A 24,174-nucleotide genomic window follows, 5' to 3' on the forward strand; every position below is an offset into this window, starting at 1 on the left:
TCAGGGTCCAAACTGACCATCGGCCCTTGCGATGGCTCATGCAGATGCGAGGAGAAAACCCCAAGCTACTGCGGTGGTCAATCTCCCTCCAGGGAATGGACTTCACCGTAGAACACCGCCCTGGTACGGACCACGCCAACGCTGACGGCCTCTCCCGGTTCTTCCGCCTCAGCGAAGAGAACCCCCCAAGGTGATGGGCAGTTCTCTCCGGCTTTTAGCTGGGGGGGGACGCGTGTTGGACCCGGCCTCGTAGAAAGGCCCTCCGTGCCCCCGCACCACCGAAACCTGGTGCCTGCAGCCCAAGCACGCGGCCCAGCCGACCTTTCCCACCAGGACACCTGCACCAACCCCGGACATCCCCGTCCATGGCCTCCCTCCTTTCGGCCACCCCGGGCCCGCGTGCCCACTCCCTGCAACAAGATGGCCACCCGGCCCCAGCGCGACCCGGGCCTCGAGGCGCCACTCCGGCTGGAGGACATCACGCTTCCAGGGGATGAGAGAGGGAGGAGCAGTTTCTATCGCACCTCTGAACTCCCCTGGGACGATGGGTTTCGATCGGCCCTCCGGCCTCCCTGCGGGCTGGCTCCGTGCCTGCTGGGTGTCTGGGACTCCTCCCGACCCGGCCCTGAAAGGATCAAAAGACAATAGCAGGAAACCCCGACAAGCGGCCCCCAGGTGACAAGACCCCTGCCTGCGCAGACTCCGGACATCAAAGCGGGGTCGACCTATAACAAGGGGTGCTCTGAGACTGTCCGGCAGATTCGACGCTGGAACAACGAGAGCCTGCTGACGTGGTCGCGGCTCCTGGAACTGGAACCTACCTGAGCCCTGCTGAGTGACTCGCGGCTCCCTGAAGATCGTAAGACCTCCGAACTTGTACCTGAGCCCTGCTGAGTGTCTCGCGGCTCCCTGAAGATCGTAAGACCTCTGAACTTGTACCTGAGCCCTGCTGAGTGACTCGCGGCTCCCCCAGACTCGCACGGTCCCGCCGGACCCCGACTCCGACCACGTATCCCCCAGCTCGAGGATTGTGAGCTGTGCGCCGGATACGTCCCTGCTTTGAACCGTTACCAGAGACTGTCCCGCTACCCCCTACCTTTCCGAGACTCTTGAGCCCGTGCTCACCTTGTACATATTTGCAGTGATACCTATTTGATAAAGCTTGTTTCTGAGAATACCCAGTGTGGTCTCTCTGTGTCGTGTGGTGCCAGAAGTACGATCCTAGTTGCGAGATTCCTCCCCCTGGGGAATCTCTCGCCAGTGCCCGGCTACAATACAACACGGGTGGGACTCAGGGAAGTCAGGACCCCTTTCCGGGCTCCTCTGAGGTCACCGTCTAACAGTAGTCCAGTTTCACTTTACATAATCAGGTCGAATAAACACACTTGAAAACGACTGGAATGTAAAAGAAAGGTCTATGACTTGGATTCATCTCGTAAAAACACTTGGCCATCAGATCGGAAGGGATCTGTGTTTTTTGGGGGGGGATAAAGTCTAGTGACAAAAGTCAAACCGGCAGGCAAAGCAAAGCTGTGACGACACAATCATAGTAATAAATAATCATTCTTAAAAGTAAATCCTGATGATAATAATAGAAATAACATTACACTGATTACATGCCCACTGGAACTCAACGGATTGACTTTAATTCCAAAATTAAAATAGTTTTGCTCATTACGGTATTCGATTTCAAATGCACAGACTTTGAAACATGGGTCATTGAGACATAAAGCGTCCCCGTAACACTGAGCGTCTTCTTGGGGAGCAGTGAGGACCCTCTACATGCTTCGGTCAGACACAAGAGGCTGAGGAGAGGCGTGATCCAACCACCTTTATGAAGTGGGGTCAAGGGTCTCACTTGTGTTTTTTGCCCCTGACCCACAGCTGTCCCCTGGCCGACAATCATCGGAGTCAGAGCATGGCAGGATGACGATGGGCAGCTAGAACAGCTGGATCTGCTTAAACGGGGTCTGTTTTGCCTGCACTGTTCCCAATAGATGTTGTTGCCAGTGCTGGTATAATGCGGGCATTTTCCTCCTCATTTGTTGGGTTTATGTCTTAGGTGCCATGCCTTTTTTTCTTAAGTGCAACAAACCCAGAACATATTTTCTGAAGAAGGTTTTGTCTAGGCCTTGGAAAAACAAAATGTCGCCAACTTAATTTTGGAAATGTTGTGTTACGGTTGTTCAGTGAAATTTCATTATTACACCTATTCATGTAAATTTCTCACACCCCTAGTTTCTTTTTTGATATATTGGTCTGAGAAGCAGGTTTCAGGATTATGTGGATTGGAGATGGGGCCTTGTTTGCAGGAAAAGCAACATTTCTAAAGGATTGTGGCACGGGGGCTTTCGCTGCCTGTCCTGGTGAATTTACTTGTTGGTGGTAAGGATTTGGCCCAGCACAGCAGTAGGGACTTGAATGGAATTTTGATTGCTGAATTGTCCGGCTGACCTGCGGTTTTTCAATGTGCAGTGGCTTCACGTCTCATGTTATCAGCAGGAAGGTTTGTAGAGGGCAGTCCTCAGTCAGATCACTTATGAATTCGGTAAGCGCTGTAACAGAATAATGCTGGAATACTCCATACTTCTTGCCTTTGGTGTGACTCACATGGGTGTCACAAGGGTGGACGTTTTTTTTTTACACACTGAAGGGATGCAGCTGTCAGAGGAAGGTCATATTAGTTATTTGTCTCCATTCTTCGTTTTCTTTTATAGTTCAGTTTCTTGAGTCAGTTGGTGGGAGCCCAAAAGGTAGGTGAACTATGCTGGTCTGTGGCGGGGTGAGGTCCTGGTTGGCAGTGGCACTTCGGGCACCTCGTCTTCTCCCACCAAAGAAATCCACACAATTGTCTATTTCATCTAGACCTCAAAGAGGGCATTTCAAACCTTAATTCTTTGCAGGGTGTGGAGGATGGACAGTGCTGAGGATGTTTCTGCCTGCCTTGTCAGGGGGTGCTTAGTGTCTTTGGGGTGATGAGAGATGTGGTCTGCAACAGGGGCGAAGAAAAGTCACCCCACTCACAGTCCCCCCCCCCAAAATCCCCGAGATGAAAAATAAAAAGGTCATTTATTACCATTTCATTTTTCGTGCCCCGTTCTGAACAGAGCGTCAGTACTGGGGCAGGGCCACTGTTGAGGGACAGTAGCAGGGAGGAGGGTGGGCTGACGTCGTAAGAGAAGTCTTTTTAATTTCATTTTGTGAACGTGGTTGCCTGCTCCCCCTCCAGGTAGATGCCACCCCCCACTGGCCAGGGGACCGAGTTATGCCCAGAAGCCCAGTCCATCTATATAGTTGGTGCAAGGGAGTTCTCGTCGAGATGCTTCTAGTATGGTTATTTTAGGATCCCACCCCCCACAGGAATCGATCATTTTTTTGTGGGGCTCAGATTGGTTTATAGGAAGCAGAGAGGACCTGGAGAAGAGTCGCACCAGGATTTCACAAAGAACGTGCATGGGGATGGATGGCTAGGACTTGTGTCTCGCTGACTATATATTGGGCCGCACATGCTGGGTAATGCTGATAACAATTTTGGGATCTGAGGTATGAAACGTTGAAGTGTTTTTTTGTAAAATAAATCTGGCCTGAGATTAATTTCTCTAACCAAAAATGATCTTGTCAAGGCTCACCCTTTAGGGGATGGTTGTTCCTTGGGGCCATTACAGTTCTTCCTGTGTCCCCACAACATCTTTCAAGGGAGCTGGGGTAAACAACACCACAATGGAAAGCATCTTTACTAACACAGACACCTCTATGGCAAAACCTCGAAAGCTGCTTATGGCGCTAAGTGCAATGGGAAGATTAAATGCCTCTACAAGCAGCCATGTCTGCCTCATGCTGGAATGGTGGGAGTTAGAAAGGCAATAATCCGTAGAAAACCTGTTTACTGGGACAGGGTTTATTAATTTAATACCATGCAATGCTGTGTACTTGATTGCCGTGACAAGGTAGGAAAGTGTGGACAAAGTGAATGCATGGGCTACATGCAGTATTACAGTCCCTCCAGCAGGGGTCACTTCGGTTTTAATTCAGTGAGCCCATTGGACCCAGCCATCCCAGAGAGGATGCAGAGGCGGCATTGAAGGTGAAGCGGAGGGCGAGGGCGGATGTAGAAAAAGGGACTCCTGCATAAGCATAAGTGCTCAGGAAGACATCAGGCACCAACTCCGGCTCTGATACAGCAAACGGGAGCAGATGTCGGGGGATTAGCGCCGCGTCCCTAAGCCTGGCCAAAGGAACCATTCCTGATCCTCCTTTTATTAAAAAGTAAACATGAAAGAAATGGCAGTTTGAGGCAACACCTGGAGAGAACTGGATCAGTACCAGTCACAATCGTGGACCGAGAAGAGGAGGTAGACATCCCTCATTGTGGATCCGACAAGAGGGGGAGGGGGTATACTGTTGATCCGACGGGGCAGAGAGCCAGCGGCCCCAAGCAAGACTTCATGACGTGCCCACCAACACGAGCACAGCACTGCGCACATTTAAACACCTGCCCCAGTGCGCTGTCCCACATGGAGATGGTGGGGTAGGGCAGTGGGTGAATGTCCATAGAAGAGATGTGCTCAAATCTGTCAGGAAACTGGTTCAAATAATCTCGAAGTGAGGCAGCTTAGCCTTTCATCATTCTAAGGTCAATAACATAAGAACTAAGGAGTAATAAACAATTATTTAAACACCAAGGAAATATATCAGATTGTAGTGTGTGTTGTGCATAGATCTATACAATTCACACTTAACATAAGTTTACAATTTTGAAATTTGAATAAGATTTATTTGACTCTACACATGCCTTTTCAGAATGTCAACCTGCAAGGAAATCTCCCTATTTCTTCAAAGAGTGGTTCTGTTGCTGACCAGAGGTCTATGAAATGCAGTACTCAAATGCTCACACAAAGCATCCTCTCAAGGGGGCCAATAAGAAACCACCTCTGCGAAGGAGCAGAACAGCTCCACAGAAATATCGTTTTGTGTTTCCAGAGAATTGAAATTATTGAGAAAAAGTGCATGTTCCAAAGCCATGGCTCCCACGACGGCTCCATTTAATTATGACACACACTTAGGAAACATCTTTTGTTCTCATCTCATGAATGAAATGACATTTACAGGCAATAATACTTTTAAAAAATAACATTTTTTCATTTCTTAGAACATTTTTTCATTTCTTTGTTCCCAGCACGGTTCATTAAATGGTGCTACCCTCCCCAGAAGGTCTACAACAATTTCACAGAACAATGGCGGTGCGGCGGATCTGTGATGAACACAAGAGACGTGAGCATAGGCCCACAGGAGTCGCGCAGCAGGCCTCAGACCAGTCCAAGAAGTACAAGTTTCAATTCCTGTCTGCTCTGGATGAAAAGAGGAATGGGGGTATAGTCGCCACATTCAGATTCGTAAATTAAGCCTTTTTTGCCAATTCTTTGAGATTAAACAACACTTGATGCACTCTGCAGAGGGTGTCAACTGCTGTTACTTGCCCACTCCGCAATAATGGACTCGAGCTGACGGTAAAGAACACATAGTAGCTGTTAATGCCCATCAGTGCAAGGGCAATAAGGTTCTTATCACCCTACCTACATCCCTGCTTCAGACTCTTATTGACCCTACAATGCAGACAGACAACAGTAACTAGCCAGCATTCCAACTAAACGCGCCAGTACTAATGGAATAACCCCGCAGAAGGGACTGTGCAGCACTGTGGAAGAGAAGGCCTGTAACGAGAGTTGAGGACAGAGGACCAGAGATGATGACTCGGACACATTAAAGAATATATGGTAATGGAAAGTGCAGTGAATACACAGAACCATCACCGAATAGAAGTAGCGGAGGAAAAAACAGTGAATGAATTAATAAAGCATTGCCAAAGCCAAGAGACCTTGATTTAACTAAGGTCTGACTCCATAATGCAGTTGTTTTCTCATGTCAAGTGTAGAACTATAGGACATCACTAAAAAACTAAACATTTGTAAGGGTGAACCATAAATATTGTATGAGGTTTATGTTATCCCTCAAAACAGGATTAAGAAATGCAAGAATCTTTACGAAGAATATTCGTATCCCAACAATTTACATAGTTCTGCACTTTGTGTCACAAATAGGCAGGTGTTAATGAGGACAAACGTGTTTTTTCATGCAGTGCTGTCATGTCACCAAAGGTAGTGTGTGTCAGTAGAAGTAATGTCCTGAAAAAGCTGCAACCCAATGGAACAATGCACTTCAGTACTGTAGAAGGCAACTGTACTTCTCGCAATATCTGCCAATAACCTTGTTGTGCCTTTCAGCTGTGTTCTCTTGGATAAAGGTAAAATATTCGTAACTTTATGGAGATTAAACTAAGCTGTTGATCTTCAGTGCCTTCTACCCCCACCCCACCCCCACGTTGGAGCAAGGGGTGTGGAATGTGCTGCAGCACCCCCAGATAATGTGGAATAATTTCGGACACAGTGCAGTATTCTGCTTTCTACAACATTAGCACTCAATATTCCAACAGTCCAAGAAGAAGTTCTACGCGTCAGGGGGTAATGTATGAGATCCTAATAATATAACGTTATTTGTATTGTTTACCAACGTCTGTATTTATGTAGAAAGGGGTTTATACTTCTTAAATTCGCATTCAGTTTATCATAGAATATAGTTAACATTTTTCATATGATCGATTTGTTTTGCATTCCATAAGTTTAAAAATATTGTGAGAGGAGAGCAGTGTTGCTGAACACAGTCATTCACTCATTGACCCTAGGTGATTTAGGTTGTGATTGTATATGACTGTATTTGGCATTTAATATTTGCACATTGGTAGAAAATGGGTGCACTCTACATATTATCATAGACTATTAATTAAAATGTTTTAATAACTAAAATAGGTATGCATGTGCTTTAGTAATCAGTGTGGAATTTTATGAATCTTGCAGTTACTGTAGGGTTCTTAACTGTAGTGATGCAATTTAGGTGATGTCATTGTGGTCAAATGTCACGTGACCTCACTTGACGGATAGACATCGGGCGAATGATTTCAATAGGGTAAAAATGTATGTGATGTCACTTCTGCTACTCCAGCTATTTTGGAGAATCAATGTCAATGAGACTTACGTTTTGGGCAAGGAGTGAAATAGGAGCATTCAGACTGCCTAACGATCACTACGAAATGAGCTTCTCCAGTCTAAAGCTTTATTCTAGTTGATGGAGGCTGCTGAAAATAATTTGATGGGAGACTGTGTCAAACGTTTGTTGATTGAACAATATGTTATTGGCATTTAAGGCCCAGAACTGAATGGTCTATGATCATACCTATAAGATACAACCCATGCAGTTAAGAATTTACCTTTCTACTCTTCAATTAGGCATGTTAAACAAGGGGTCCCTCATGGCTCCTTTCTTAGCCCGACTTTATCTCCTGGTAAGGTTATATGGTCTTACCATACTGACACAGGAAGACAATACCCAGCTTATAATACAATTAGAAGGTCTGCCGTTTGTAAAATGCATTGAAAATAAATTTAAATAGGATGGAAATCCTTGTCCTGGGTGGCGTCGATGGAGGATAGCCTCATTCCTGGTGACCCACTAAGATAAGACGCCCTCCCTCTCATGCCAGGAGCTACTGTCAAAAGCCCCAGGGTCAGACTGGACAAATCACTCTCCCTGGATCCGCAGATCAATAAGGTGAGATCATCTTGTTTTGTTTTACTAAAGAAAGTGGTTCTGCTACTGCTATTGCTGCTAGTCAGCTGTTATATCAAGTTGCAATTATGCTGAGATTTTACTACTGTAATGTTGTGTACCTAGGTCCTTCCAAGAAACAGATTTACAGGTTCCAGCAGGCTCACAACAGGGCCATTAAAACATGTTAGGAATGGGCAAGTGGCAAAACATCTGTCCTTTTATACACCAACTACATTGCCTAGCTATCGAGTGAAAATATGTGATCAAACCCCTTTGATTCATTCGTTGAGGGCTTCATAATACCAGCCCCAAATATTTGCAATCAAATGTCTCCAACTATCAATGAAACAGAACTTTGCTCTCTTCTACTGCTGGAAAGTTAAATGTTACAATTTATAAACCGCTGGCAGCCATGCTTTTAGGGCCCTCTCTGCTGAACATTGAAACGCTCTTTCTATCTACCTTAGACAAAATCCAGATCATGTCATATTTAGAAAGATTAGATGAAAAGATGAGATGAGAAGATGAGATGTGGTCGTTGAGAACCATGTGATCAGCTGTAGGTTTCTTTAGCAGGTTTCTTTAGCAGGGGTGTAATCTATGCTTCCTCCGCTTTATTTGTAACCATAATAGTGGAAAGGGATATGTTACAGAGGGGATAGTCTAGATGGTGTTAAGTGTCAGAATATTAATATTAATTAGAATAGGATCTAGATTGGATCAGGCTTAATGAAGAGGGCTAGACAAAAGGTACTCTTTATGTTACCTTCAAAGTAGGATTGTAATCTTGACACCTGATTTTTTCTACTACTTTTCACTGATGTTTAGCAGCTCATTGGTGTACCATGGAGCAGATGGTCTGTGCTAGGTAGGTAAGGATCTTTCAAAGGAGCAGTAAAATTGAGTGTGGATGCAATCCAGATGTGAATTGTTTCAGGATTAGCATTCATATCACTGCAAGAAGAAACAAGCATTTGCAATGCAAATAGGTCTCGCATTTGTGAGTTAGAGCTATTGACGTTGTAAATGGCAATTTCTTTTTTACCTACACGTTTTATTTTTGGAGTGAATGTATGTAGTGTGCAAAATCCCTTGGAAAGGTCCTGCACATCGTAATAAATATATTGAAAAAGACGCAGTGTGGATTGTGTCAACAATTGCTTGGCACGTACCTCATGGGTGAAGTGTCGCCACACATGCACACTGTGGTGCTTTAATAATGCAAAACTCATTAATAAAAGTAGTGCTTACAGACTAAACAACGCGATCGGGATTGGAGCATGTGAATCTGAATCCCGGCTTCTCTTTCATTTTCTGGACTATTTGACTCACTATCCTGCATCTTGGTTATCGCCAAAACACTGGGAGGCAATGAAGTTTGCCAACGGGGTGGGGGCTGGGGGGCTTCGGGGGTACATGAAAATGTATTCATTGCCTAGTTGTCAAAGGTCGCCCGGTGCTATTAGTTACAAGAGTTCAGATTTCATTAAGATATTAAGAGTACTTTACTCATATCTATGAGGAAATTGACATTAACTAAACAAAATGCCAGGATGCGTGTCAGTTTTAACAGTTTTTAGACAGTACTGGTTGCTTAGTTTCATTGCATTAATTTTTGTATTTACTCTTTTACACAGCATCCAAGGTAGGTTACCTGACGCCAAAGCCCCGAGTTGTTAAATGACCCATAGAAGGGAGTCTTTTACAGTTGAGCAAAGGTGTCCAAATGTAGTTTTGGTAGTGCCAGGGAATGATCAGCCAATGAGGTACTCGATGAGCAGTTATCTACACGTTCAAAACATGCGGTATTGTGGCTGTTGTTTGTTTGTACCCAACCACCTCTTTGAATGTGTTTATTAACACAGAGGTTCATCTACCAGACAGTGCTCACAGAGGGGCGACTAAAGCACAGAACAAAATGTATTCATTTATCCTGAGTGTGAAGGCACCCGGAAGCCTTAGTTGCCCGCCCGGAGAGGCTAGGGATCCTAGCGCTTCTACAGACTCTGCCGTGCTCCTCTGCACCAGCAGGGCACAGCTCAGAATCTACCGCTTCTGCTAAGAATAGGTGAGAGGGGATGAGGTCGGGGCATGCGGGAGTTGCCGGCAGATTTCCATGTTACGACAGAACACGGGCTCCTTTGTGACCAGGAAGAACGGGCTCTCCTGAAGGACCGTGGGGCAAGGGAAGAAAATGAACGCCGGGGGGAGCTGGAAGAGGGGCAAATGCAGCCAGGTCTGGTATAGCAGGAGAGCAGAGGCTCCTGCAGGGTTTGAGGACATGCAAGAAGTGTCATCTACAGGAGCTTGCGGGGCTTGAAGGAATGGTATAACAGGTTAGTCTGCATTAGGTTCTTTTAGCTTATGTGATCGGAGAACAGGCCCCTGGAGAAGCTACTGTGGATTCCTCAAGAATGTGGGAGCTGGTTAGAAGAGGACGTCCGACAAGATCTGGCAGAACCTGAAGCCAGGAAAATAAAAGGTTATTCGGGATACAGGAGAAGTAGGAGTTCCCGTACGACTTGGGAGCAGAGAATGGAAGTTCCGTAGGGAGGTGGTAACCGGGCTTAGATTTTTTTGAGGAGCCCCTGCGGGATATTTGGCGTGGCAGAACAGACTGTTGAATGACAGGGTAGTATGACAGACAGGGGGACCTCCCGGAGGACCTGCAAGCAGGCGGGAAAGGGGGACCATTACTGAAGGTGTGTATGCGGAGAGCGCAAAGCAGGAAATTGGAGCGCCTACTGGGACTCTTTAAAGTCCTTTAAACGTACCCTAATTCTTAGAAGAAGATCTGAAATGCAATAGTGAGGTTGGAAAGATTTACGCACGCCAGACTTTAGTCTTCATGCTTGAGGAATGCAATGAAAGTATTAAGTGAACAGGAAGAGTGGACCAGGGGCGTAACAAAGGCCCCCGCAGCCCCCGCGGTGCGGGGGGCCCCCAGGCTTACCCATACTGGAGGGGGCCACCTCATCCCCTACAGATGTGAGTGTGAGGGGCCCCTGGCGTGAATGCATGAGCTCACAAGAGTAGTGCCAATCACCAACAACAGTGCACTGAACACTACCCTTGGAGTCTGGAGCTGTGCACTTTAATGCTTTAATCAGGGGTAGTAAGCGCTACATACAATACAATATAGTCATCTTGTAATTGTGTTTTCTGCACATGGGTCGACGTGTCTGTAATGTCGCCTGCGCGACTCCCTGGGTGATACCATTGTTGACCCAGGGTCTGTACTGTATGTGGCGAACCCCCCTCTTACCCCGCTAGTAGTGGGAACGCCGAGGGGGGGACGGGTGGTCACGTGACCAAGCTAATAAAAATAAACCCTCGCGGATGTGACGCCAGAGACGCGCATACGCGAGAGCTATTTGCCTACCCAACAACTGGTGTCCGAGATTTGTTTTGCGGCCTGCGCCACGTGTATCGCCCGCTATCACGGAACACAACGGTGACCTCTCGTGTGGTATTATTTAATGCAAGGCACTGGTTGAGGGGCAAAGAATCGTATTTTTCTTCTGGAGAGCTCGCTGGCAGGTATGAGACGCAGGCTGGGGGCAGGTAATTGCTTGTATTCTGTGTAGACAGATCGCCCGACTCTCCAGCAAGGAATCAAGGTCGGAGTCTACAGAGAGCTCTTAAGTTTCGATTCCTGCTCAGACCATGCTCCGGGAGAGGCCGTCTCCTGATACTCTCTGCCCCCGCTGAAGCTCAGTTCTGTCACCCATCACATGCCCAGACTGTCACTGGTCGGCTCGAGCACAGCAGGCCAGTCCGGCAGTCAGAATTACAACCGCAGAGGCACGGTGTTCTCCTGGGCCATTCTCCAGGGTCAGCGAAAACCGAGCCCGCACAACTCAGCCTTTTACCCTCCCCAATCCATAAATTCCCGACCTGTAATAGAGTAATAAGGATACCTTTTATCCACAGCACTTAGAGACAGCAGAAGCGCTGTGCACTAAAGTGAGTTATTGTGTCATATTTCGTGGGGTGCACTCGGCTCCATGTGGCCCAAAGGGTGCAAGTGTTGAACATGACAATCTTTATATGTACTGGACACCTCTGTGTGTCTTAGACGTCCATGAATCGCACTGGCAGGCTTCGAGGCACAGTGTGTTTGTGCATAGCTCTGACCTGGGGTTCACGCTCTTTCCATCGACTCCCACTGATCATATGACTGACCCGAGGCACGGTTACTAGCCCAGGCTCACCCGAGCAGGTCCCGACCATCCCCAGCACCCCCCCCCCCCCCATCACCCCCACCACCCGCCGAACTATGCAGTCCCAGGCCAGTGACCATAGGCGCTGAAAGAAGGGGTACTGCAGCAACACGACTTTAACTCTTGTTTTTATGTGGTAAAAGTTGCTGTACCTCAAAGACTGTCGTCAAAGTCAGGCAATAGCTTTTCCCTATTGCTGTTTATTATGTTAACTTGGAATCTGGGTTTACTTTCTCTAACTGCAAAGTGAGATGATTTTGTTAACTGAACTTAGTGGCGGTCCTGCATGAATATGGTACATGTCATTTTTTTCTGACACATGATATCTAAATACCAGTCTGGAAAGCACAAATGAAACGCATTTTTTTCTTAATTATAAAGTATGATGGAAATAAAGATGTTAATAGGATCAAAGTAAATCAAGACATAATTATTTCCTGGAGGCGAATTTCCACGCATTGTTTACTCTCTTTTTAACAATAAAAAACGGTCTCTGACCAAATTTAGTGGCCATTTAAATGGAAAATATGCAGTCTGTGAATGACTCTTCACTACCTTGCTTTAGTAATATAGCTGCGACAGAGTTGTGCTAAAAAAGCACCACCAGCTAAGTACTACACCCTTACCACTGTCCTGGTCAACACCTTTGCGTGACAATTGGAATGTTCACACTCCCTATGACTTCTGTGATGTAACATTGATGTCAGCACCCCCACTCTGTACCCTACTACCCCCTCGCTGACTCCCAGACCACTAGGAATGTCAGCACCCCCACTCTGTGCCCTACTACCCCCTCGCTGACTCCCAGACCACTAGGTGGGGGAGAGTTTGCATTTAACAGGGAAAAGGTAAGGCTTACATTTTTGACATCCTGTGCCACGTCACAGCAGAGACAGTATCACACCCTGAACTGCAACGAAGACATTTACAGTCCTGTGAACCCTCCCACAGAACAAGTCAATCAGAGGTGTATGTTTGGGGAGCTACACGCCCCGTCCCCCAAATAAATGTATTCTCTAGTCTAGTGAATAGTTGGGTACAGGTGCTTTCATTCGGGTATGGTGAGGTGGCTGCAGGACCAATAATTTTTACCTGCACACAGAGACAAAAACTCACGCACACACACTCCTCTCTGCTCTTAAAACTGTTGGTTATTTTGCAACATTTTACAACACATTTTCTTTGAAGGTGCCAAAAGGAGACTGCATAACACAACTGGGCCTGCTGAGTTTTTCAGCATTGTGATGAATAGATTCCTTCACTAATTATCTTTTTAGTCACTTCAGCGGGAGCATTTTCATGTGGACTCCTCTGATTTAACAAGCCGTTTTGGTATATTGTATTTATTTTTGTATTTGCATTGCTCCTTGCATTTTCCATCTCGTATTTTGGTGTATGTATGACTTGACTGTTATATGCACAGTGCTCTGATACCCTGAAGAGTCATGTTCATGCTTTATAAAAAGCCATAAATAATATAAATAGCATGGTTAATGCTGCACAGCTGAAATGTTGCCACTGACAGCAGAGATTGCACATAATTCACACAGCCTTTACATTTTCTTAAGGACTCAGAGGAAGAAGTGGGTGGCTGTATCATTTGCGGGAGGCTGAGAACAGCGGGGCAGATCTACAAGTCCCCTGCGCCACCAGTACGTCACTTTTTGTGACGTACTGGTAGCGCATTTCACTACTCCATATTTACAAGGACAGGAAAACCACAGTGCGTGGCTTTTCCTGTTCTTGTAAATATGGCCCCTTTAAGCTCCAGAGGGGCCCCTCCAGCACTGTGCAGGAGTGGCTGGCCCACGCCCTGAGAGCTCCTGAATGGGTCCAGAGCGTGGGGGGCCCCCTCCATGTACTTTGCAGGGGGGCCCCCTCAAGTTTCGTTACGCCACTGGAGTGGACAAGGCAAGAATAAAAGAAATACATTCCAGAGTGTATTTTCTTAAGAACACGACTCTCTCTCAGATTAACATCGGCGCAACAACAAACGATAAATTGTCTTGCCTGCAAGCAATGTCTCTGCTACATTGATTCAAAACATGCAGTTTGTAAATATTAAAAGTGATTTCTTCACTTCAACTTGAAAAATCAGGAAAGAAAACTATTTGAGCAGCAGCCTGAGGGTGTATTAATTTATTTTAAACAAAAGTGAGTGTGGATGGTTCATTTGCAATAAGCGTGGCTACTGGGGTATTTTTTGCCTGCAGCGGGTTTACGAGCATGCTCAGTTAAACATGCGGCAATTAAATAATAGAATTGCCAAGCCCTGCAAGTTTTGCCTCAGTTTGCAGCTTTGCCCTTACCTTGGCAACTGCAAGTGACAGCCGACAGGGCTTCCCAATTCTATTATTTAATTGCCGCATTTTTAAATGGTGCATGACTGTGCGTGCGGTGGCAGGAATCACGTGAATGTAGAAAGATTGTAACATCATGGCAGTCCTAGTTAATTATGACAGCTATATTGTCTGGCAATGTGCTTAACTATGCATTGATGTTGGGAGCTTCTACGAAATCCAATCTACACGGACAGTACGCCTGGGCTTCTTCCGCCGTGTCAGAACACATGCAAAACATCAGCACGGCCTTTACTTTTCGCTCAGAGACTGATTGAAAAATGTTGTTTCCGTATCCGAAAATACCAATAAGATAGGATGTGTTTCACTGTTTGTCATGCTTAAATTAATTCGGAGCTTAATACCATTCACTACATAGCTGACCTCTTTCCCACATAGCCATGTGTTCTGTTGTCACAGTGCTTGAAATAAACGTGTAATTGGAAACAGCGATCAGTGAGAAAAATTCAGCATAGATAATGCCCGCTCCTTCTTAAGCCCACGAATGCCATCTTTTATGTTATAATTCCTTTTCACATATTTACTCACTTAAACTTTAAGTTTTCCTACCATCTTCAGGAAAAGGAAAGACCTGTTGAGTTTTAGATATTTGAATCTAAATACACTGCTGTTACAGAGCAGCTACATCATCAACATATTACATGTCCTTACTGATGTCATAACTAAAATGGTATGAAGAAAATGTCAGACTGGTTCTTATAAAGCCAATGTAAATTAATATATATGTGCTAGTGGCATAGTTTAGTACTAGATGTTTAAATAGTTAAAGTCCACACTTTCACTGTGCTTCATTAACCTTGCTTTCTCAAATTTGCTTTAAAATACACCATTTTCACACACTTTTTTCAAAATTTTCCCAGGGGGAGAACTCTCGAACCCTCCTTATGATGGTCGGGCTTTCTTGCCTTGCGTGCTTGCTGCACAACATTCATCCGCAACTTTTACGCCCCGCCACTTTCAAATGTCACCAGCCACCACTGGTTGTAACTGAGGGTATTTTGATATACCCAATTCCCCCTTTACAACAGAATCATGCAAACCAAAGCGTTTGAGACTACACATTTAGTCAGAGGTGTATCACAGGTGTCCAAACCACCATGGCAAAGTACTTCCTCACCAGACCATTGCTATTCTGGACTGTAAATACACCCCTGCGTTAAAGTGAAGCACACCGCTCTGAGGAATAACATGCTGACTGGCAATGTGGTAAATATGCAATGTTCTAAGAGCACTGTCCAGGTCTCCTTTCCTCCTTGATTGTGTACAACTCCTTTAAAGAAATGAAGTAGTTCATGGAACGCTCATCTACTTTCTATTATCGATATCCCTTTCCATCCTAGTTGTGTACATGAGCCCACAATCACCCACTAGCTGAAAATATATACAAATGATACCTTCTATAGACTCGCCATTTTGAAATCAATAGTTTCAGAGTTCAGATTTAGAAGTTTTGACCCATAATCTCTTGATCTTGCATAATTCATCTCGGTAGCTGCCACCAGTTTACAGAAATGTATCTAAAAAACAAAATCCATTTTAGAATTCTCTGAGCTCCGGGGTAAGACCCCCCCACTGCAAGTGGGACACAATTGACACAAACCAGTTCCAGCTATGGGAAAATGCTCTTCCTTCTTGTATAACTCGGTTTACATATGACCAAAGGGGTGGTCCTGTATCCCTACTGTCAGGTTACTGTGCATTGATAATATTTGGTAACTCACATTCTCAGCCTGGTAGCCTCTCTAATTCAGGAACATCTTATGAGAAAAGTAACTGTACCAGGTTTCAAAGAGCAATTTAGAGAGCACATAGCAGCAGAAACCTGGTCAGCAGAGGTAAAAAAAATCCAACTGCCCTAATCTAATAAACAATCTTGGGGAGAACAATGTTTAGCAAAAATATTTCCGCACCTACTATCATCTAAATTGGGAAGCACAGTAAAAAAAAAATGCCCACCCGAAAACCTAACAATTTTAAGTTCCAACTGGTTCTCTCACAGTCTCCTGATTAACTGTGCACAATGTGGCAGCTGTCTTAGGTTTCATGATGTTGATCATATATGCAGCACTAACTCCAATTTTACAAAAATGTTTCCGGTTTCTTTAGGTAGGAGAACATCAACAAGGGACGCCTACCACAAGCGTGCAACAGATATTTAAAACTATTTACATTTATTCTGCAAAGCCTTTTTGATCATAGGAGGGCAATATGGTGTTTAAAATTAAAGAGATAACGGCTAACCCACCTCCTGAGAGGAAAAACATGCCATAAAAATAGCATTTTGTATTTCCATCTTCTACAGGGTAGCAGAGAAATGCAGCTTTCAAAATTAGAGTTTCCTGAAAAACAATATCTTTTACATAAGGTGCAGTGAGCGAACCCAGAAAAATCTCGGCAAAACACGATACTGAGAAAGTAGACAGCCTTGGAAATGCCTGGTGGGGAAACGAATCGTCCAGCATGGTTTTCCAACTAAACTGATGAAGCTGTTGCAGGGACTCATCTGTAGTGCCTAATAATGCCTCACTAATTCATGATCTAGTTCAAAGCCATCTCAAGATCATATTTCTTCACTGCCACCTGCTGAAGTCTGGGAAACGAGTAATAACCGACATTCCAGACTATACTGAAAGTAATGATGGACTCCGCATCCAAGCAGGGTTCGGTGTTCGGTCTTGGGATGAGGAGGGAGTCTGATGCGGGCATAACCTTCGCTGACCTTGGAATATGTGCTGGTTACATCAGCACCACTGTCCACAGAGGTAGGCCGGAGTGCTGTGCATTTAGGAAAACATGGATTTCAGAATTTAAGTGCGTCTGTTGGCGTCAAGCATTTTACTGCCCCAAGGAGTTTCTATTTCCTAAAATGGGAAACAACGTAGAAACAGAATTCCCATTCAAACAGCGGACAGGGAGACGTAACATATCGAAGGATAGTGACGCCTTTCCCCCCCTTGACCCTCTTAAGTGACAGAGAGAAGTGCCATGGACAAAAGCCGCCCTTCCTTCCTAGTGCCACCATGAAAGCAGCCACTTACCTGCAGTGTCAGGCATGGCCCCCAAGCCCCCCCCCCCTCCATCCCCCCCATTGCCCCCCAGCGGATGCAACAAGAGACTGAAAGACATGCTGACAAGCACAACTAGTGTATTCAGTAAGGGAGGAGTTGTGAATGTAACAACTTGCAAAGAAAAAGCTGCCAAAGTATCAATAAAAACAGCCCCGAGGCTAAAGCAAGAGATGGAGTATGCATGTCCTTTCCATACTCTTTCAACGAAAACATTTGCTGAACAATTCTTAAACTACTGATTTGGAGAAATGTTGTGAAAAGCTTTCTAAATTTACCAGGTAAAGGCTGCAAAGAGAAAACTCGAGTATTCTACTTACCCCTTTTCCAAGCTCAAAAAGCACCAGAGCTTTGGACTTGCAGCTTGAAATCACTATTTTATCCCCACTGTCGGCTGCGCTGGCCAGAACATCATCTGACCGGCAAGTTACGGATTTTAACTAGACAAATGGCAATAAGCAATGGTAATCAAGGACTAGTCAAATGTGCAACAAATTTATGTGGATCAAAAAAACATTGTTTTACTACGCACGTTTTCCTTTAAAGTTGGAACTCCTGTACAGAATTGTTTTACCGCCTACAAAGATGAAAACTGTAGTCCTTTCATAAGAGGAGCTGTCTTAGCAGGGGCAATGCTGGTCCACTTGCTGGTGTCTCAGTGTCATTTAGTCTGGATTATATTGAATGCAACAATGGTTCATTTACCAAATGAGAACAGCAATGCTCAAGGTCAGTTTCCTATTTATTTGGCTGATTATCAGATGTGGGCAAGAGTGCGCTTGTGCGGAAAGGTCCACTGACAGCCACTGCTGAAGCACCTATGATGGTGTAGTTGGGACCTTGGGAGCTGCTGTTGAAGTGAGGAGATAGCGGAGGATCAGAGTAGGGGCTGACATGATCAGAGTCAGGGACAGAACTGAAAATAATGAAGGCCTAGAGCCAGCGCTTTGCACAGGTAATCGGATAGATCTTGGAGCAACTCTCCTTGTAGGGCTGCTTGGGGTCCCTCTTGGACTTATCATGAGAGAGGACACCAAAAATAGTTTCAGTGACAAATTTGTCTTCCTTGGCAAAAACTAATGCTGGATGGGAAGTGTAGGGTGAGCCAATAGTATTTCAAATGAACTGCCAGGATTCCAAAAATTGAGTAGCAAGAAGGTAAGAAAGTGATTTTTTGGCAATGCAAGAGGAGATTAGTGGACTGGTGAGGTTGAAAGTATGGTGATGGATGAATTTGGGAAGACCAATAAAGACTAATGCAGGGAAAACCCTTTAGCGTATGCCTGACAAATTATGATCACAAGCACAGAGCAAAAATGATTCACAGTTCAGTAGCAATTATAATCTAAATGAGAATGAATTAGTTGCAAAATTGGAGACATTAGTAATCAGCTCAAAATGATTGGTTATGCATGTGTAGTTATGGTTTGGTCAGACTTCCATTGAAAAGCGTTTTTATTTTCTTAGTAACTTTGGTGCTGTGTGACGAAACTGCATAAAACATTCTCAAAAAAGTACATCCACTATGGGTTGCTCAAAGCAAGTTTCATGCAGATCCGAAGGCCATGCGCAGTGGGGTTTGGCCACCCACAGACAACTGGGCATAGGATGTGGCATTAGGCCAGACGCAGTAGTCAACCCCTGCAGTGCGGTGGACACAGGGCCGCTGCATATGTTAGACCCTGTGGCTAAGTCCTGCTCTGCTGCCGGGATTAGCCGTTCGCTGAGGGGTGGGCGAGCGGGGGTCAAAAGCCATGTGTAGTCTGCTGTCCTCTGCGGAGAAGGGATTGGCATTAGGCCGAGACCTTTCACCAATCCCCACTGTGTATGATCAGCAGGTGTTAGCCACTTGCTGGAGGTTGGGCGCAGAGCCTGGCCTCAGGCGAGGTTCTGCAGCCCACAGTGGGCATGGCTAAAGCAGGGGTTGGCTGCATGCAGGGAGTAGTCACAGGCCTGGCCTGGAGGCAAAACCTTGCAGTGGGTTGGACACAGGGGCTAGGAATAAGCCTTACACAACAGGTTTTGGCTGCACACGGTGGGCTCGCCAAAGCCTCCTGCTTTTTCACTCACTGTCTCTCAGTTTGACTCACATACAAAACGTGTTTATCTTTTTTATATCAACCAAGTTGGTTCTGAAAATATTTGTTTTTTGACAAACTTGTTCCTTTTGTTTTTTGAACACCATATGGAACAAAGAACTGTATAAAACAAAAAAATTACAGGTCTTCTAAAATAGAATGCCCTGACTTTGCAAGCTATGTGATTTTGCTCATCACAAGAGATTACCTTGTGATATACCGATTATTCCAATCTCATAGTGGCAAGGCAAGGATCAATCTCTTCTTGCTCCTCCTGTAGAATACTTCCAACCATTCTCGCTCCAGGATGGATGGAGGGGTATAATGCTGAAGATGCACTCGGCCCTTCTGCATTCTTTTTCCTCCATTTATCACAGATCCGCTATCCAACCAAAGCAATACGATGCTTGTCAACAATGAGGTTCAGAAGCTGTATTTCCCTCCGTTACCCCCGATTCATTTGTTCAGGCACAAAGTGTAAGTGGAGTACAAAAAGAACACATTTTCAACAGGTGCAATAGTGAGAAATTTGCAAACGTTGGGCTCTGGTTGGGACATGGAACTCTCAGTGTAAACATCTTTCAGTTTTTCATTTTCCTCTGGTAATTCTTCCTCTGGAGCTCTCCACCCTTCTGTACACAAAGAAATTGTAAAGCAATGCCGTCCATTATGGGAATAACTGGTCCACCGAAAATGTTAAAATAAGTAAAATCAAGAAATGTCTTTACAAATACTGAAAAAAGATACTACCTTTTTTTATTTCCCATGCTAGGTTCTACACAAATAGCAGGTAGGCTCTCTCAGCAGAAAGGACCTCTTTAGTTATAGATTTATATTTTAATGCACGTTTTGTGTGTACAAAATTAAACTATTGATGTGGACGAAACTGCCCCATCCCTGTGTATAGTTTGCTTCTTAAAGTGATGTAATAAATAGTATTTGAGGTTGAATTTGTTTTTAAACACTCTTTTTCATTTCAAAAGAATTTTATTATTTTAAAGGAGCAAATAAGGACATAGGATACAAGCAAAAGTGATACAATTGATATCAGATAAAGACAAACAATATGTTAGATTGAAATTAAATAATAAGAAACACATTATTAACATTCATTAATCTGCAGATATCAGATAACTAAATTAATTGGGGAAGAAAAAAAAGAAAAAAAAAGAAAAAAAAATTGATGACCGGCAGAAGTAATTATCAAAAGTATCACCATCAGATAACAAATTAGGGATGAGAGGAAAAAAGAAAGGAAGGAAGAAAAGACGGAAAAAGTAGGAAAGAGATGAAGAAAGAGAAAACACACAGGGAGGAGTGAAGGAAGAGGAGAAGATTTCCAAAGGATTCACCCGACACACAAGACAACATTAACCAGACAAATCAAAAGGATATTGATCCACCAACCCCTCTGAGGCGAATTCCATGTACATATCTAAGGCTTTCCAAACACCAGTAGATATAGAAGGAGAGAGAGGAGTGTGATCAACTGATGTATGAGCACTTCGTAAAAAGGAAACCCAAGCCCACCAAGTATGGTAAGAAACTGAAGAGAAAGATTTCCACTCCATGAGAATTACTTTGACTGCAATAGTCAATAAAAGATCCAACAATTGTAATTCCATGGAATCTAAAGGCAGAGGGACCGGGGCCGCCAACGGACCTAAAAGAATTAATGGAAAAGAGAGTTGAAACTTAATATTAAAGATAATCATGAGGTGTTTGTGAATTAAATCCCAAAAGGGATGGAGAAGGGAACAATCAAAGAACATATGTTGAAAATCGCCTGGTAAAAGACCACAACTCCAACACAGATTGTCTTCTTTGAGATTTAGCGAATACGAACGAATGGGAGTCCAGTGAAGAAGATTAGTAGAGAAAAACTTAGACTGCATTAATGAGGGGGCGATTTTGTTACGAAGAGAAAGCTTACCAATATCTTGCCATGTGTCTGAAGAGATATGATCGGTAACACTATGATCAAAATGATGTAGCCATTTTTGCTGTGCGACAGTTTGGGAAGGAAGTGTAGAGGACAACAAGAATTTGTAAATCCTAGACGCTACATGACCAGTCCTGATCCATAATTGAAAAAGCGTAATCATAGGGGAAGAAGGATGAAGGTGAACTTTAGCAAGTGCTACCTTTATCTTAAGAAAGGTATAAAAATCTAAGTTAGATAAAGAAAATTGTTGAGCTAGGGAAGAGAAAGGGAAAGGATCATTATTGGAGTCATAGAGATGTTTAACAAGTGAGATACCTTTCCCAGCCCAATAAGACATCAACTCTGGATCAATATTAATTTTGATTTTAGAATTCCGCCAAATAGACGACCATCTAGTTTTATGCAGTGTAATTGCCACTTTCTTATCAACCTTGCGAACCGCAGCAATAGTGTCTAAAATAATAGATCGAGAGAATGGAATAGAAAGGGTATTCGTGGTTAAAAAAAGAGGCAGTCGGCAGAGGGGAGGCCAATTCTTGTTCTATAAGCAACCAAGATGGAACATGAATAGAGGGAGAAGAAAACCAGAGCGCACCCTGAGACGCCAGAAAAGCAGTTTGATATTTCCCCCAATCAGGAAGATTACAGCCTCCCATATCGTAAGATTTCCGTAAGAATTTATAAGCAATTCTAGCCCTTTTGTCATTCCATAAAAATTTGGAAGTAAGTAAATCAAGTTCGTGAAAGAAGGAATCAGAGAGCTTTACTGGAAGCATAGAAGAAACAAAATTAATAATAGGTGTTATCATCATTTTAAGAGTCTGCAGTCGACCCCACCAGGAAATATGCTTCGGAGACCAAGTTTCTAAAAGACGTTGCACCTTAAGAATAGTTTGAGATTCATTATAAGTAACCGTAGCATAAAGGGTGGAACAAAAATAAATACCCAGATATTTTAGTTGTTTAGATTGCCACTTAAAACCCGCCGAACCCATATGAGAAGAGAAACAGTAAGCATTTAAGGGGAACATCTCTGTCTTATCTTTGTTCAGGGTATATCCTGAAACCTTTGAGAAAAGAGAAATCGTATCAGAGATAGCAGGGATGGCCAGTGCAATATCATCAGAGAAAATAAGATCATCATCCGCATAAGCAGCTGTTTTTATCTGATGAGACCCAAAAGAGAACCCCTTAATGTCTGGATGTAAGTCAATCATTCTGAGAAGAAGATCAATGGATAACAAAAATAAAAGAGGAGACAAGGGACATCCTTGCCTAGTACCCTGGCGAAGGTTAAAAAAGGACGACGTAGCTCCATTTACTCTTATGTTAGCTCTAGGTCGGGAATAAAGAGACATAACCATACAGATAAAGGAATCACCAAGATTGTGTGCACATAAAACAGCTCGTAGAAAAGGCCAAGAGACCTTATCAAAGGCCTTTTCAGCATCAAGGGCCAAGGTCGCCGCCGGAAGATTGGATCGCTTGGCTGAACCGAGAATGTGACAAAAAGTACGGATATTATCACGTGCAAGACGACCCTTTACAAAACCTGTTTGGGAAGGATGAACCAATTGAGGAATAAAGGATTCTAAGCGTTTAGCTAAAATTTTAGCAAAAATCTTAGCTTCCATGTTAAGAAGAGAAATAGGACGAAAATGTTTGGGGTCCGAATGATCTTTTCCTTCTTTGGGGATTACTACAATAGTAGCATCAGCAGCAGAACCAGACACAGAACCATCTTTAATAAAAGCATCAAAGACGAATTGAAGTTTCGGCACAATCACAGATATAAAGGTTTTATAAAACAAAATAGGATATCCATCAGGACCTGGAGCTTTACCGGAGCGAGTAGCTTTAATTGCGGAAATAATTTCGTCAGAGGTAATCGGGCCATTCAAAGAGTTATTATCTTCCTCCGATACAGTTTTCACAGGAACTGTCTTTAAGAACTCTTGGCATTGTTCAAAAGAAGATTGGTTAGAGGGGGTATATAAATTATTATAGAAATCTCGAAAGACCTCAAGAAATTCTTCAGTCTGAAATTTTTTCTTACCAAGATGGTCATTAATAGAAGAGATTTGGGAAGATTTATAAGAAGATTCCTGGAACTTTAATGTAGCCGCAAGAATCTTGCCAGCACAGTTTTTTTTAACAACAACTTCTTAGATTTCTGAGCCTGAAGACCAATATGAGCTCTCTTAGTGACTATAGTATTGTATGTATATTTTAAATTCTTAATAGATTGTAGGCAAGATTTATCTTTAGATTGTCGAAAAAGAGATTCCTGACTTTTAATCTCAGCTGCTAAGTCCGTGAGTTCCTTTTTAATGGCAGCATTTCTCCTTGACATACATTTGATGACCTGACCACGGAAAGTGCATTTAAAAGAGTCCCAGAGAACAACAGGGGAATCGACTGAACCAACATTCTCAAGGAAAAAACGTCTCAATATTATTGGAAAACTCTCGAACCTGGGAATCATCATGTAAGATTTCTGTGTTTAGTCTCCAAGATCGAGATCTCGCTCTAGGGGCAAAAGACAAAAGTGTGAAAGTCACCGCGGCATGGTCTGAAATCAAAATAGGATGAATAAGCGGAGATGAGGAAGATTGAACAAGAGAGAAGTGAACCAAAAGATAATCAATGCGTGAAAAAGACGAATGGGGGGAAGAAAAAAAGGAGAAATCACTGCCAGTGGGATTATGAAGACGCCAGACATCCTGAAGATGGATAAGAGAGCACATATTAATCATTTGTTTATGTGATTTAGGGAGACGAAAATTAAAGGCAGAATTCCTATCTAGGATGGGATCCATTGGTAAATTAAAGTCTCCACCT

At 43.9% G+C, this 24,174-nt stretch overlaps 1 protein-coding gene across 4 annotated transcripts in view; it reads right to left on the bottom strand.

The window, feature by feature from the left end:
* The window catches only part of LOC146855889 (protein NEDD1-like), a 305,997-nt gene that overhangs the window by 226,031 nt on the left and 55,792 nt on the right, over positions 1-24,174 (bottom strand). For all 4 annotated transcript variants that reach the window (XM_085650678.1, XM_085650679.1, XM_085650680.1 and 1 more), the window contains exon 3: positions 17,631-17,725. In XM_085650678.1, coding sequence (XP_085506804.1) covers positions 17,631-17,725 — 95 coding nt within the window. The remainder of the gene's footprint in view (positions 1-17,630; positions 17,726-24,174) is intronic.

Source organism: Triturus cristatus, chromosome 4_1 (genome assembly GCF_964204655.1).
Source record: "Triturus cristatus chromosome 4_1, aTriCri1.1, whole genome shotgun sequence".
Taxonomy (NCBI): domain Eukaryota; kingdom Metazoa; phylum Chordata; class Amphibia; order Caudata; family Salamandridae; genus Triturus; species Triturus cristatus.